The sequence below is a fragment of the Camelus bactrianus genome, chromosome 27, assembly GCF_048773025.1.
Source record: "Camelus bactrianus isolate YW-2024 breed Bactrian camel chromosome 27, ASM4877302v1, whole genome shotgun sequence".
NCBI lineage: Eukaryota > Metazoa > Chordata > Mammalia > Artiodactyla > Camelidae > Camelus > Camelus bactrianus.
Window position 1 is genome coordinate 30,509,518 of NC_133565.1, and position 15,456 is coordinate 30,524,973.

The window sequence follows — 15,456 nt, forward strand, 5'->3', positions numbered from 1 at the left end:
AAGGGTATGCCTCCTGCCATCAGGCTCTCCAGAGTCCCCCACACACCTCAGGGCCTCTGCCCTGCCATCTCCTCTCCCTGCAATGCTCTACTCCCCTCTCCATTCCTCCAGTTTACACTTCCTTCGGGTCAAATGTCACTTCCTCAGAAAGTCTCCCTGGCCCTCCTCCCTCCAAATTAGCTTAGGACCACCCCCATCACACACGCACCCCATCGCTCTCCTTTGAAACTTCACAGCACTGGTTGGTGTTTGTTTCATTTTTATTAATGCCTGTCTCTGGGCTACACAGAGAGCTCCCCAGACAGGAACTGTGTTCATCTTGTTGGGTCTGTACCCCTAGTGCCTAAGCACACAGAATGAGTGAGTGAGTGAATGAATGAATGAACGAAAATTGCCCAGCCCCTCCTAAAACACGAGTCAGTGAACTACAGCCCAAGGGCCGTATCAACCTGCTGCCTATATTTACGTAGCTAGAAACCAAGAATCGTCTTTACATTTTCAGACAGTTGAAAAAAAAATCAAAAGAATAGTATTTTGTGACTTGTGAAAATCACATGAAGTTCAAATTTCAGAGCCCAGAAATAAAAATTTGGGGACCACAGCTACACTCCTTCTCTAGAACAGCAGAGTAGTGGCAGAGACGGCACAGGCTCAAGACCTAAAACATCCACACCCGGCCTTTTACATTCAACATTCCCTCTCTGCTACCAGTGTCCTCAGAGTCTAGACCATGGGCATGAAACACAAGAGATCTGGAAGTTAACGACTGACAGTAATCCCTGCCTGGACTCCTGATGCCGGTTATGTTTGAGCATTCACTGAAGAGCAGCCAACTCTGTGACATGTGGTGAGACTGTCATTTAATACATTTGAGAATTCTGGCTGATTGCTTCTAAAATGTCGGCGCTTACACCAAAACCAATGCTAGGTAACAGCCTTCTACTCATTCATTCAACAAATGTCTACCTGGGTACCTACTCTGTGCAGGCACTGTTCTTGGAGCTGAGGATACAAACAGTGGTCCGCAGGGGTCCTCCAGAGCAGGGAACAGGGTGGAGATTTATACTACAATGAGAACTGTGTGACAGGCAGTGGGAAACAGTCACTGGGATATCACACACAAGAGACTGTACCTGCCTTTAAGGAACTTACCCACTAGGAAGCCATGACAAACTAATGAAAAGTTATGTCTCGATAAAACATTTAAATAATACTTCAAGACCCCTGAGCGGGTGCTCCAGGGAAGAACAGCTTAGCAGAACCATTTAGCCAGCGAGGCTGGTTCACCACATCTATTTTGTACTGAACACACTATGATTAGCCAAGCTAACAAATGTTTGTCATTAAGCTGAGAGCAGTTTCAACACCAGAGAATGTGCATCCTTCCCACAAAAGTGGGTTTTAAGAATAGGGACACATGATTGTTCAGTTACATGTGACTCAGAAACCAGCACACATGTCCATCTGAACACCAAATGCCTTCAAGAAAGGGAGCAGAGGGAGCAGGGTTCATCTGCTGACAGTCTGATGGTACTCCTTGCTCCGGAGGCTGCAGAGACCTGGCAGGGCAGGATTTACCCCCAATCACATGCTCTCCTTCCCTAAGTGCCAGCTCACTCCAGAACTGTCTCCTGAGCCTCAGATCCCAGTTGAGCTCAGTGAGAAGCCTCCAGCACCACCCCCGCCACACACACAGGAAGTATTAGACTCTGCCGGACTGTTGTAGCAGTTTCCCAATGTCTAGTATTCGGTACCATACATTCTGGTAAAGAATCAGTAGGTAAAACGTTCCTGGTGCTTTTTTTCCGTGTGAAAAGGACAGAAATCAAATGCTGTAAACGAAACACCATGACATATTATCTAATTCCAAGCCACTGGAATCCAAAGCAAAAAAAGGTGGACTTTGAGAACAGATGACAAAATCGGATACTCGGACACTCATTGTTCCCAGCCTGTACTACCAAAGAGGGTCTGACACTACATTCATGATCTCAGAAAAATCACATCCCCTCTCTGGCCTCCATCCCCTCTCCTGTAAAATAAGGCGCTGGGCCACATCCCTCAGTTTAGGAATAGAGAACTTTACCAAGAAATTCCAGTATCAGCTTTCATTAAGACTCAAATAGTAAAACATTTTGGAAAAGTTCAACAAAACCACAGCATCTCCAGAGAAGGTGGAAAGTTGCTTTAAAATAAGAAACATATGATAATACAATAAGCAAATCACTGATTTTTTTTCTTTTCTTTTTAACCCATCGAAAGAAATGGTACGTATAAAGCTATATATAACTAGCTGAAGCTTGAGGGGGGCTTAATCCTCACGAACCTACAATCCCCCTTAGAAATCGAGGTGGGGGCGTTGAGCAGCCTTAAAGCTTATGTGAATCAATTCTTGGATCTGAAAGGTGTAAAAGGAAGATAAATTGCTAATTTCCACTTTTACCAACATACGATATTTACTCCCACGGTTCGAAAGGAATCACCATATGCTAAAATCCAACCTTCTTAAAATGCACCCCCACTCTGCAACCCTACACGTTGGCTGCTCCTTTCTGTGGAAAAGCCTTGCCTGTGTTTCCATTTCCATTGTTTTTATAAAGCAGATCCTTGGCTGCGGGCATTTTGTCTTACTCTGTGACTAATTCAACTTTACATGCCAAAATATTCCATAGTCAGTAACCCATGTGAAGATCGAGTTCCTTTTTTTTTAAAGAAATATTCTGAACATACAAAAAGACGGATAAAATAATATAACAAACAGCAGTGTACCTACCACCCAGTCCTAGAAATAAAACACTGCAAGAACACTGGAAGCCCCTGGGCACCCACTCCCACTCACGTTCCCCTCTGTTCCCAAGTGGTAACCACAATCCTGAATCTCCTGAATCCAGGGCTCATCACCCACACGCAGCTCTCTCACGCACCACGCAGCATATACATTTACACTATCTTCTTAATCTTTCCATCAGTGATACCACTTTGAATGCAACCAATCTATTACTTTGTTTTCCTTGCTCAATTTCATGTTTATGACAGTCATCCATGTTAACACCTACAGCTCTCATTCCCTTCTGTTCACTGATGCATAATATTCCATTATATGAATGGATTACATAATTGGCCAAAGTCACTACTTGGTGTTTCATATGGCTGCCTAGTACCTACTCTGTGCCACCCATTTTCCGTAACATATTCCAGAATTCTCAAAACCACCTAATGAGGAAGGTAGGATTCCCACTAGACCAAAGCAGAAACTGGGACAGATGGGTAGTGTAACTTGTCCAACACTTGTGAGTGGCAGATTCAGGCTGCAAGTTCAAGCCCATCCAGTTCTAAAGCCACATTCCCAACACTGTACCTTGTAGCCCCACTTATGTAGATACCTCCATTATTCAAAAAGGTTAAAAATCTGATAGAAGGCTCTAAAGCCATCTGAGAAAATCTGAAACAGGATGCTCCATTTTCTTTTTTAACAAACAATTCCACAGGAAATTCAGCTGTACACAGGGACAGTCCATGTGCACAGTTAGCACAAGACTTTCTTTGGCAAAAGTCCCTATGCACTCACCGGAGTCACTCCCAAGTTTATACAAATGCTTTCTAAGTAAGCCCGAGTTGAACTGCAACTCTCCTTGGCTTCCTTTGGAGAAACAGGCTGTCTGCACCCACTTAAAGAAGGGATAGAGGAGCATAAAAGAACACAGGAATCAGATTTTGCTCAAAATGGCAAGAGCTGAGTTGACAGAGGTCTAAGAACAACCTCAGGGAGCAGCTCCAACTGCTGCTGGCTTCAGAGATGCTGGGAACAGCCGTTTGCTCGCAAGGCCAAGGGCGCTAGGCACAGCCCACTCTGCTCTCCACTTGGCCAGCTCTGCAGAGAGCTTTCACACATCCCAGCCCAGCCCTGCTGCTCTGGAGAAAGCCCAGATTGCAATACGGAAGAGAAGAGAGAAAGAGGAGTGAGGGTGGAGGCTCACAGGAACCAGGCAAGGGAGTGAAGCCAAGGCCCAGACTCCCAGGCCCTCAATGGAAGCAGAGAGCCCCTAGGAGATGATGGGACCCCCAAGGGCAGGAGAGGCTTCTCAGCACCAGGGCCAGGACTCCTGACTTTAGTCCCATGCTTCTACATAGTGTGTTTCTCCACTAGAAGATTAAGGAAGCCTCAGTGGGCAAGGCACAGCTGCTGAAGCCACCCTTTCCCATCTCTCCCAGCCAAAATACGGAGCAAGCAAACAGGCTCTGCCACTTAATGGCTGTGTGACCTTAGCTGGGGCGTTCCTGCCTACTTGGGCGGGGGTTGCCCCGCATTATCTCTAAGAGCCCTGCCATCTCTGCCTCTCTCACTATAGCACTGAATGCAACAACATTTACGAGTGATAAGAATATAATTCATGTAATTCCAACACCCCCATTAAGTATATACTACTGTTATCCGCATTTTACAGAAGAGGCAGATGAAGCACAGAGAGGTTAATGACTCACCCAAGGGCAAGAAGCCTACAGTCATGAATGCCTGGGAGGGGTACACAGGACGTCCAGGAGATGGGGGTGGGAGGGCAGAGAAGGGCCCGAGGGAAGGCGCAGAGGGAGTTAACGGGTTAGGGGACTGAGTAGCCCCCAGCCCCTCCAGCCTAAGTCCAGGTAAAGGGCTTGAGATGGAGACACGGGGACAGAGTACGAGGAAGTAGGGAAAGGAGAGCAGATTGGCTTTAGAGAGAGGAGGGTGGATGGAGAAAGTCCGATGGGCAAAGGAGGTAGGCTTAGCTGGCGGCGGGGGTATCCCGGGAGGCCAAGGAGGGGAGCCGGGGAGGGACGTGTGGGCGGGTTCCGCGGGTAGGAGGCAGGTGAGGGGCGGCGGGTCCCACCTTGAGCACCGTGACGGCTCCCGCGCTGTGCACCTGGAAGTGCGCGGGCGGCTCGGCGCCGGTCTCCGCCGCCTCGTCGGGGCCCGTGTAGCTAAAGCAGGCGTCCGCGATGTCCAGGTGGCCGAGAGGCACAGCGTCCTGCGGGCTCTTGAAGTAGTAGAGGTAGCAGCGGCGCGCGTCGAACACGAACCAACGGCTGCGGTAGCCGCGCAGCGGGCCCTTGCCCGACAGCTTCTGCAGGTAGCCGCACAGCCGCGCTGGCTCCCGCCCGGGCCCTGCCCCAGGCTCCGCCGCTGACCCCGGGGCCGCACCCTCGCCGCCGCTGCCCTCCTCCGCCCGGGCCCCGGGCCCCGGCATCGCCAGCCCGCACGCCAACCGCCGGCGCCCGGGCCCCGCGCGCCTCCGCGCTGCCGCCGCTGCGCCCCCTCCCCTCAGCCCCGCCCGCTCCGCACGGCTGTGCGGACGCGCAAAGCAGCCTGGGACTTGTAGTCCCGCCCCCGCCCGCCCCCGGGAGCTCCCGCCCCGGCCCAGGGTCCCCGCAAAACACCCCGGAGGAGACCTGGGCGAGTCACACATGCTATCAATGCCTTGCTGTGACGAGGGGCTCAAAACCCTGCGCTGCTGGGCTGAAACGTTCTTTTTCTTTGTGGGAGTGTGGGTTACACGAGAGAATGCACTTCTCAAAACCCATCGAGTGTCCCCTTAAAACTGTGCATTTTTAGTCTATGTAAGTTATTACAAAACTGTATTTTTAAATCTCTGCCCTGCCAGAGTCACAGACTAGTATTGCAAAAATGAGAGAGCCTATTGCTTGGAGCTGAGTGGGTGCTCAGTAAATATTTATAGAATGCATGAATGAAAGCCAAAGCATTTCCCACCTCTCTAGACTTTGGTTTGTTCTCTGAATTCAACAAATATTTACTGAGCGCCTTCTATGTGCCAGGTACAGTTCCAGACACTGGAGGATACAGCAGTGAACAAGCCAATCATTTCCCTGCCCTCATGGAGATACTAGTCTAGTAAGGGAGAGCGAAAATACACACAGAAAAAATCAGGTAAATGTATACTGTGTTGCGTACAAGCTATGATGAAATTTTAAAAGGATCACCACTTAAATAGCACATATTACTTACCCCTGCTTTATATATTAACTCATTTGAACTCACAACAACTTCAAGAGTGGGGCCTGGCTGAGTAAGAAAAACTCAACTTGTAAATTGTTTTCTAAGGGAGGGACATTTTTATGGTGACTATGAAGTTGGCATGATGTTACACTTTGTAGATGTTTTAATGAAATGTTTATTAATTTTGATTTTCCTCTTTTTCTTAGGTTTTGGGGCCAATACATTTTTCTTAGGCTATAAACATTTCCTAGGCCCCTTGAAAGCTGGACCTGCAGTATCTAAGGGATAACTAGCTTTCCTGGCCCTTGCCAGGCTCTGGCCAGGCCCAGAATGTGGCCCACTGAGGAGACTGCTCAGCCACAAGCCCTGAGATCCCACAAGAGGGGCAAAGTGTGGAGGCCTTGAAGCCAGCAGCAACATCTCAGCAGGGGCCCCTGGAGGGCTGAGCCAAGCAGAAATGGCCCAAGCCTTCCAAGCTTCCAAGAGCCTCCAGGACCAACCCCAATACCCTCTCGACCCTCCAGACCTCTCCCACCCCCGGCCCTGCACTGCCCTGCTACACGATGGACCTTTATCTCGTCTCTCTTAGCACCTCCCTCCATGTTCAATTTGTTCAATTTTTATAGTTTATGTAAAATGCTAAACAAATGAATCTTCAGTTTCCCCCACTTTTCTAACCAGATCACCCCCTTCAAGACCCTCCTTCACAGAAATTCTGGGGCTGCCTCTGGTGGCTCCTAATTCCCTGGACCCCTCCTTCTTCAATGGCTTACTGACATTTTGCAGTTCCCAAGGTCTCTTAGGTTAAAGGTCAACGTCCTGTGGTCAGAGGACAGCTTTACCCGGCCAGTGTGCCTCCTCGTTTCCAGTATGGGTGAGCTTGGTGCCCAAGGGTCTGCCCTGCCTGCCCATGTGAGCCCTTGCCCCCTCGAGCCTCTCAGGAACCCAGTGACCAGAAGGAAGTGGCCAACCCAGGAGGAAGTGGCTGCTGTTTACTAAAAAGAGGAAATTTGGGCAGTGAACTTGCTCCCACATGGCCAGCCTCTGTGCAAACCCCCCAGGGACACAGAGCCAGCAACTCATCCTAGGCCAGTTTCCCCAGAGAGAGACGGGGTGAGAGGCCTCTGATGAAGCACCCAGCCACCCTCTGCCTTTGTGTCTGTCAGACCCCAGAAGGACAGAGGTGGCTAAGACCCTGGCCTACCACAGGGGGCACTTACAGTCCTGAGGGGCGGCCAGAGAGGAAAGTAGACCTTACCACCTGATATGCTGTGTGTCCTTAGGCACGTCTGTGCCCTCTCTGGGCTGCAGTTTCCTACCTGTACAATGAAGGAACGGATGGTGGGGTGATCTACACAAAGGCCCTGCCCGGCCTGCTCTGAAGTGTATCAGCGGCATGAGGCACAGCTGAGAGGGCCTGTGGTTCTTCCTACAGCTCCCAGGCCAGTGGAGGCTCTGCTTTTTTCAGGCTCCATACTCAAAGATCTCTTGACTTTTCCAGCCATTACAGCTGACCTCACCCTTCCCTCAGGGCTCTATTTCAACCTGTGGGCTTAACTGCCCACTCTGGTTAGTGCAAGCATTACCATTTTGAGGGTAACATATTTTTATCTTCCCCAGCCCTGCCAGAGAAGCCACCCTAACCAACTCTGCCACCATAAACGGCACAAATGGAGGCCTGCTGCCTGGGGCAGAGTGCTAGCAGAGATGGCTCCAACATTTGGGAGTGTAGGACACAAGGCAAACTTGGTAGGGCCTCGCTAAACCTGGAGCGTACGTATCTGGAGGTTGTTAGCCTGGACGGGGAGGGGAATGGAGTTCATGCGGAGAGGGGCTAGTACCAGAGCTGTGGGGGCTGAGTGCTGGAGGGTTGGACAGGGAGGAGGGAGAGCAGGACCGACTTCAGAGCAGAGGCTGCATTGACCAGGATGAACAGCTCCCACGGAGGACCCCACCACCGCCAGGGAGAAGGCCGTCCATGTGTTTCCACACAGCCCCGCACCACACTGACGGGGCTGCTGAGAACAGTGGTTCCGGTGGGGGGGGGGGGCTCCTAAATAAAGGAGGGGCTATGTGACATCGGGCGGGTCCCCCAGCCTCCCTGTGCCCCAGTTTCTTCATCTGTAGAATGCGGCATAATAATAGCATTTACCTCCTAGAGCTGCTGTGAGGTTTAAACAAGATAACAAACGCAAAGCTTTGGCACAGCCCCTGATGCGTGTGGGCGGTAAGTCCTCAGAATGGCAGTTGATTCGTTTAACAAACATCCCCAGTCTGCTCTTTGCCTCCGCTGGTGTTGAGTGATGCTGAAACTCCTGAGAAGGACTGGGCCTGTCCCCTGCGGCAGGAAGCTCACAGCCTACACGGGTTGGGGAGCTTCAGAGAGAAGAGTCCCGCCAGGGGACCCTCTCAGCCTAGATTTGCAGACTCGGGCTTCCAGGAAGCCTCATTTCCCTACCAAACTAGCAGGCAAATCTACACACACCCATGGTTCTCTTTCCTAGAGGGAAGGCATCTGGGGTGCTGGCCAAGCTCCCAGCCCTGAGCACCAGGGAGTCAGAGTTCAGATGACTAGAGGCCTGAGTGCCTCCAGGAGCTGCTGGAGGGTGGGAGGTTTGCAGGGGCTGGATACTAGGCAGGTGAGGCCCGCATAGGAGCTAGGGAGAGTCACATGGCCCGGGGAGCAGGTGAGGACCTGGCTGCAGGGGAGGCTGAAGCTGTGGAGGCCTTGACCTTTCCAGCCACTGTCCTGTTTCTGGGCCTGGCACTATGCTTAGGACACCATAAGCCCTTCTGCCTTTCCTGCTCACCTTTCCCAGGGACCCTCTTGCCATCATCTTCCTAGCACCCCATCCCTTAGCCAAACCTGATCTCACATTCTTCCCGCCTTCTCACAGAAGCAGTAGGACTGCAGCTCCCCCTGCCACCCGCTCCAACGTATGTAGCCCAGTTTGGGAGGTGGGTGCACCTTAACTGAAAGCTTGAAGAGATGCCATTCTAATGGTAGAAGTTTAGACATCATTCTGGTTGGGTAAGGGGGTCTTCAAGGAGTTTAAAAGGTACTTGCACAAGCAAAGCAGTAAGAGGACAAGACCTTGGAGGAGATCCAGAGGCAGTCAGGATGTGATAATGGACAGTGAGGAGACCCAGAAAAAGCTGCTCTTAGAGTGAAGAGGGGAGTGTTTTAAGATTTGTTTTGTATTGTGAAGTTTGGATACATTGACTAAAAACTTATTTATCTTGATTCAATGCATTTTTAAGATACTCAAAGAATTTGAGTGGCAAGGAAAGGAGCCCCAGGTAGGGGAAATCTCAAGAGCAAAGACATGGAAGTCGGATGCAGCATATACACGGGGAAGCGGGATGGGACACCTGGGTCTGGTCCCAGCCCTGCCAGTCATTTACTCTGACTCGAGCAGGCCACTTCCAGTCCTAAGTCTCAGTTTCCCCTGTGTACAATGGGGACAAGTGGAGACAGTCATACCACCTTGTCAACCTGCTATAAAGATGAAAGGAAATCACAAATATGTATTTGAAGTGCTTGTCACATGGTAGGAGCTCAACTTCATTAGCAATCTACGGTGGGCCTCCATTTTCCCAGCTGTGAAGTGACGGGAGGGAAGACCAGGACAGGGCTAAGTGAGGAGCAACCCCAGGGGCCCTGGCTGCCCAAGTTGTCAGGTGTGCTGGGCACCATGGCCGCCATCTGGCCTCCAAGAAGCTATAGAACAGGGGTTCCAACATAGGGTCCTGGGTCCCTGATCCTCCCAACAGGCCCTAAACTGAGCCCTAAGTGCCTGTTCCTTCTTCATTTCTCACTAGCAAATGGCATGCAATTAGATTTTCATTTTAACATGGGACTCAGAACTACTCACTGGAGAGGCAGGATAATCTAGAGAGAAATAAATGTGTGTCATCTTCTTGCTGCTAACTAAGAAGTACACCAGCGAGGGAGCACCTCTCATCTGAGGGTGGTTTCCCTTTCCTTCAGGGTTGTCAGGAGTCCACAGGCCCAGAGCAGGGCTGCTCTGTGGAGCAGGTGGGGCTGGTAGTGTTTTAAGACCTTGGTAAGTCCGAGGCACTCTTGCCTTTGGAGTCCCCATCTCACTACCTAGCAAATGTATTTAAAAAATAATAATTTTAATGACACAGCCACATTTTACATTTTAAAATTATATATAATATTAATTATAGTATTAATATTATGCATGTATATTCTATACTTATATAATTATAATGTTAAGATTATGTATGTATATTATATGTGACATAATATTATAGGTATATAATTTTTCTTTGCTTTGAACTTTTTGGAAATGATTACTGTTATGATTTTGCTTTGAGAATTCATTTACATTGACAATTGATAACAAGTTGTTGGCAGTTGTCCTGCACACTTGGGGATTCTTGTGAGATAAGACAACTTGACCTCCAAACCATTTTCAGATATGATACTTTCATGAATGCTAAATAAAGCTGATGCAATATTACATTGTATGGACATTTACTTATATGTATGTTATAATTTTGCAGTTTTCTCCTTTTGAATTTTGGAGCCAATACTGGTAAGTTTTTTTTTTTTTTTTCTTTTTTCAGGTCTCAGACATTTTTATCAGCCCTTGTAAGGTCTCAGTACCTGGCCATTGTCCTATGAATAAACAGAACTGCCTGTCTGGTGGGAGGATGACTGTAAGGAGCATCTTGGGGTACGACCTTCCTTCCCCAATAGCCGTGATCTGCAGATGAAAGGACGAGCTCACTCAGTGACATCAAGGGGCCAAAAAAGTCACAGTAAAATTGGTGACCTCTCTGAACCAGCATCAGCCCCCTCGCAGTTTTTCTTGCAAGCTGGGGGCCTCCAAATGACTGAGCTTGAATATGTTATCCATTTGTCTATTCATTCATTCAATATTTACTGAGCATAAATGAGTACAACCTCTAAAGAAGGCCATTTGGCAACATCTATCAAAATGACAAATGCAAATACCCTTTTGATTGAGCAATCCCACTTCTGGGAATGTGTTCCATGGATGCCCTCACTCTTACGCTTAATCAAATCTATATAAGGTTATCCATTGTTGCATTGTTGGAAGCATAAAAACACTGGAAACAACCCAAATGATCATCAACAGGGGACTGGTTACAAAAATTATGGTGCAGCCATGCTATAACAAACAGAATGGCATCTCTCTATGTACTCCTACAAAAGGAACTCTTTTTAAAAGTTTTATTTTATTTTTGGGGGGTGGGGGAGGTAATTTGGTTTATTTATTTATTTTTAGAGGTACTGGGGATTGAACACAGGAACTCATGCAATCTAAACACGCACTCTAACAAGGAACTCTAAGATATGTTATTAAATAGTTTTACAAGGCAAGGTGCAAGACACTATATAGGATTCTACACTTACATTAAAAAGGGAAGAAAATAAGAATATACACATGTGCTTGAACAGGCGCAAAGAAACCCAGGATGGACATTCAAGAAATGAGTAATAGTGGTTCCCTGTGGGAGTGAGATGGGAACCGGGTAAGATGAGGTTTAGTGCCTGGAGGGAGAGAATTTTTACAGATACCTTTTAATACTTTTTATTTTTAAGAACCATGTGGATATATCATGAATTTGGATGATAATTTTAAATATACCTATTGAGCATATAACTGTGCCAAGCACTGTTCTAGGCACAGGATACAGTGGGGAATAAGGCAGACAATTTGAGAAAAAAGAAATAGGATCATTCATTCTCCACCCGCTACTATTGTGGAACAAATTCTAATGGAATAACTGAGGGGCACAAAAATGCGGTGTTCATAAACTAAAACGAACACATGACTAGAATTTACTGAAAAGTTCGCTTTGGCATTCTACCCGGGAGGCTGGCTGCCAGCAGCACTTGGCCGTACTAGGTTCCCACTGCACAGGCTCAAGAAAGGAGTGGGAGGGTTAGTGCTGGGGTTCTGGCCATCCTCAGTGGTCCTCAGTCAAAGTGACTGAAAGGACACTGCCTCTGAGCATCTTTCTGGAGAAACCTGAGAGCTTTCATCCTAAGAAGTCATGCCAGACTGAGCACCCTCAGGAGAGAGTAATTTATCGGCTAATCCACTACCATCTTTTGGTCTTACAGAAGCATGACCTTGAACGAGAACCCAGGACAGGGAAGTTTTGATGAGACAGGCAGAGACAGAATTCTGGGGACTTCCCAGACCGGCGATGACTGGGAGCTGAGGCTGACATTAGTGCACCTTGCCTCCCAGGCACTTCGCTGCGTTGGAGCAGCTCGCTGAATCCCAAACCCTACCAGGTGAGTACTTTTTCTCCCTTGCATTTTCACAGATGAAGAAACTGAGACACAATGAGGTTAAGTACCACCCCCAAAGTCACAAAATCAGCAAATGGGGGAACCAGGATTCCAAGCCACTTAATCTGACTGCAGAGCCCGAATCCCCTTAGCTCCTCTCTCTACACCTCTGAGCACCTTTGGAGTGGAGAAGGAGGGCAGGGCAGCTCCAGGATCCTCTCTCTGTCCCAGGGCCCAGCCCCCAGGAGGTGATCACAAGTGCTGAGCTGGACAGTGGGATGTAGAGCACTGTCGGAGACCGCCCACCCCAGGTCTTTCACAGAACACGCCTGATGCCCCCCCCCAGACCAGACCTCACCCTTCCTCCACCCCACCATTTCCTCTGAGGATAAATATAGACTCCCCTTTATTTGCCTGACTTCGGAATCTTCACACCTGGCACGCAGCCTTCCTGGGCTCCCCCTTCAAGTACACAAAGCCTTTGTCTTCTTATGCAAATGGCCAGGTTCTGCTCATAAAAGTACCCCACCTAAAAGGGAGGTGGAGAAAGAATGCTTCATGGAAAATTATGAAACACATTTCTTTGTATTTGAATACTTCCAGGACTTCACACTGGCAGCAAACCAACTCTGGGTTAGACCCTGGCTTCTCTGGCCTCTTTTTGGGCCATGGACCTCCTTGGTATCTGGTGAAACTCACGGACTTCTCAGACTAGTGTTTTTAAAAGCACAAAATAAAACACATAGAATTACAGTGGAAATCAGTGATACTGGAATAGGGTTATCCAAATACCTATGATGCAGCAATACGATGTGATTCTTCATTAGCATGTTAAATAACAAGATCCAGCATTGGGTCTAATTATAATTCTGAGGAAGTGATGAGCAAAACCGGTATCTGAAGATGTCTGCACATGAAAATATCTGCAATTTCTACTGGTGACAAAGTCACAGGTGTGACGAATACTAATAAGGTTTGCTCCCTGCACTCACTGTGGAAGAACTGCTGGGTTTCACTTCGAGATTGCGGAGGATGAAGATGTAATACAACCCCATCCTCCCCCGCCCCAATTTAGGAAATTCTAGTCCTTGTCAGTTTAGGCCTGGGATTTCCATTCTGACCCAAGTATATCCCTGGCTTGTATCTGTGGCAAGAAGACCATTTCACAAGTATGTGAATCCCTCCCAATGTCCCCTGGCCAGAGCTGACTCCTCCCTGTCTCGGCTGGAAGTTAATTGTTTGTAAAAGTGGTGTTCCCAGTAGCTGACCCTCCGGGGAACACTTCCAATGTGCCCATGGGCTGTCCCTGTGTGAAAAGCATGACCTTCAGTAGTTCACTCCATAGCCAGATGAGGCAAGTGAATGCCCTGCACCCTTTTTCCAGACGTGGAAGATGAGTCTCAGAGACAGGGAGTGAGCTGTCCAGGTTGAGGGTGCAGGTTTGCCCCATGCCCTTGCCTTTCCTCTGAATCACATGCCTCACACACCTACCATTGGTATATTTATCTTGATTTGAGGTGACCATGATGAAATTATAATGATAATAACAAAAATCGTTACCACCAGGGAGGACCCACTGTATTTCAGAGGCATGACATCATCATTATCATCATCATCACCATCAGAGTCATGGCTAATCCTAATAGCTTACATTATTCCAAACTGTTCTAAAAACTTAACCCATTTAATCTTCCAAACAGCAGGTCATGTTATTGGCCCTGTTTCAAAGATGATGTCAGTGAAGTCCAGAAAAGTTAAGTCATTTGATCAAGGTCATAGCTGGTCAGCTGGAATTGGTACCAAGGAAATAGCCTCCTCATTTTTTTTTAAGCGAGCTGTTTGGTTAAAGTGGGACATATACATAGAAAAATGCGTATGTAAATCATGAGTGCAGAGCTCAGTGAATTTTCACAAAGTGAATGCACTCATCCAACCCACCACCCAGGTCAAGAAATGGAACGTGATCAGCGTGCAGGAGCTCCTCACCCTTCCCTGGTCACTATGTCCCCAAGGTAACCATTATCCTAACTTCTATTGCCATTAATCGGTTCTGCCTGTTTTTGAGTTTATATCTGTTTTCTCATTCTCAACCATTATGTTATCTCATTTAGTCATCATAATGACCTTAGGGTCTAGAAAGTAGCTGTTTTCTTATTATTCCTATTTTGCAGATGAAGGAATTGAGCTATCTGCACCCACTTGGTGACCTCCCTGAGGCCCATGCCAGTGGGATGGAAGTGGAATCCTAACTCAGATCCTGGGGGCTGACTGCACCATCCACTGCCTCACTGTCAGTTGAGCCTGGATTTCTGCTTGAAACTCAGAAACACAGTAGAGGTTCAGGGATGTTTGCATGAACAAATATCCTGGGCCCTAACTGGCCCAACACTTCCTCTCACAGGCCTTATAGCAGCCTTTCTAGGGAGCCCATCTACTCCGAAGGGCCCTCTCCTCCAGCCACTTGAGCTTCCGGGTTGTTCTTCGGGATCTCCAGCAAAGTTCTACCTCCTGGTCCTCGCGCTTGCTGTTCCCTCTGCTGGCCAGCGAATCCCTTCCCCCAGGGACCTGCCTGGCGTCCTCCTTTGCTTCTCCAGTGTCACCTCCCAGGCAAGGCTTCCCCCGCCCTGACCTCTGACCTGACCCCTATCTCAACAACACAACCCACGCACTCTTCTTCCTCTCCCTTTTTCTTGGAGTGCTTATTACACCCAACGCTGTATTCTATACGTGTATTTGTCTATTGTCTGTCTCCTTCCTCTAGACTGTGTTTGTCAGGAAGCAAAATGCTGTTTTGGTCACTGATTTATTCCCAGGGCTCGGACGTACATGGCATACAGTCGACACTCAATAAATCTTGAGTGGAAGGAGGAACTAATCAGCACAGAACTTCACCAAGATACAAGTGGCCTCCACAAAGAAAGGAAAAATAGAATTTAAATTCACTTGGCTAACAGTGGCAGTGCCTGGACTTTAGCCAGATCCTGCTCTTCAGCTGAGACAAAGACCGGAGGTTGGGGGAGGGGGGCCAAGTCCAGTGGGGCAGCTCATCTACCAGCCAGGAAGTCAGGGATCCCCTCCCCTGTCCCTCTCTGGCTGCTAATGTGACCCTCCCCCGAGGTCTCCAGCCAGCCACGGTGCCCCACCTCAGAGCATCAGAGAGGAGAACCAG

At 48.5% G+C, this 15,456-nt stretch overlaps 1 protein-coding gene across 3 annotated transcripts in view; it reads right to left on the reverse strand.

Moving 5' to 3' along the window:
* Positions 1 to 5,275, reverse strand: part of TBC1D2B (TBC1 domain family member 2B) — a 71,721-nt gene extending 66,446 nt beyond the window's left edge. For all 3 annotated transcript variants that reach the window (XM_045516794.2, XM_045516795.2, XM_010955182.3), the window contains exon 1: positions 4,866 to 5,275. In XM_045516794.2, coding sequence (XP_045372750.2) covers positions 4,866 to 5,222 — 357 coding nt within the window. In that variant the 5' untranslated portion in view covers positions 5,223 to 5,275. The remainder of the gene's footprint in view (positions 1 to 4,865) is intronic.
* Positions 5,276 to 15,456: the final 10,181 nt, after the last annotated feature.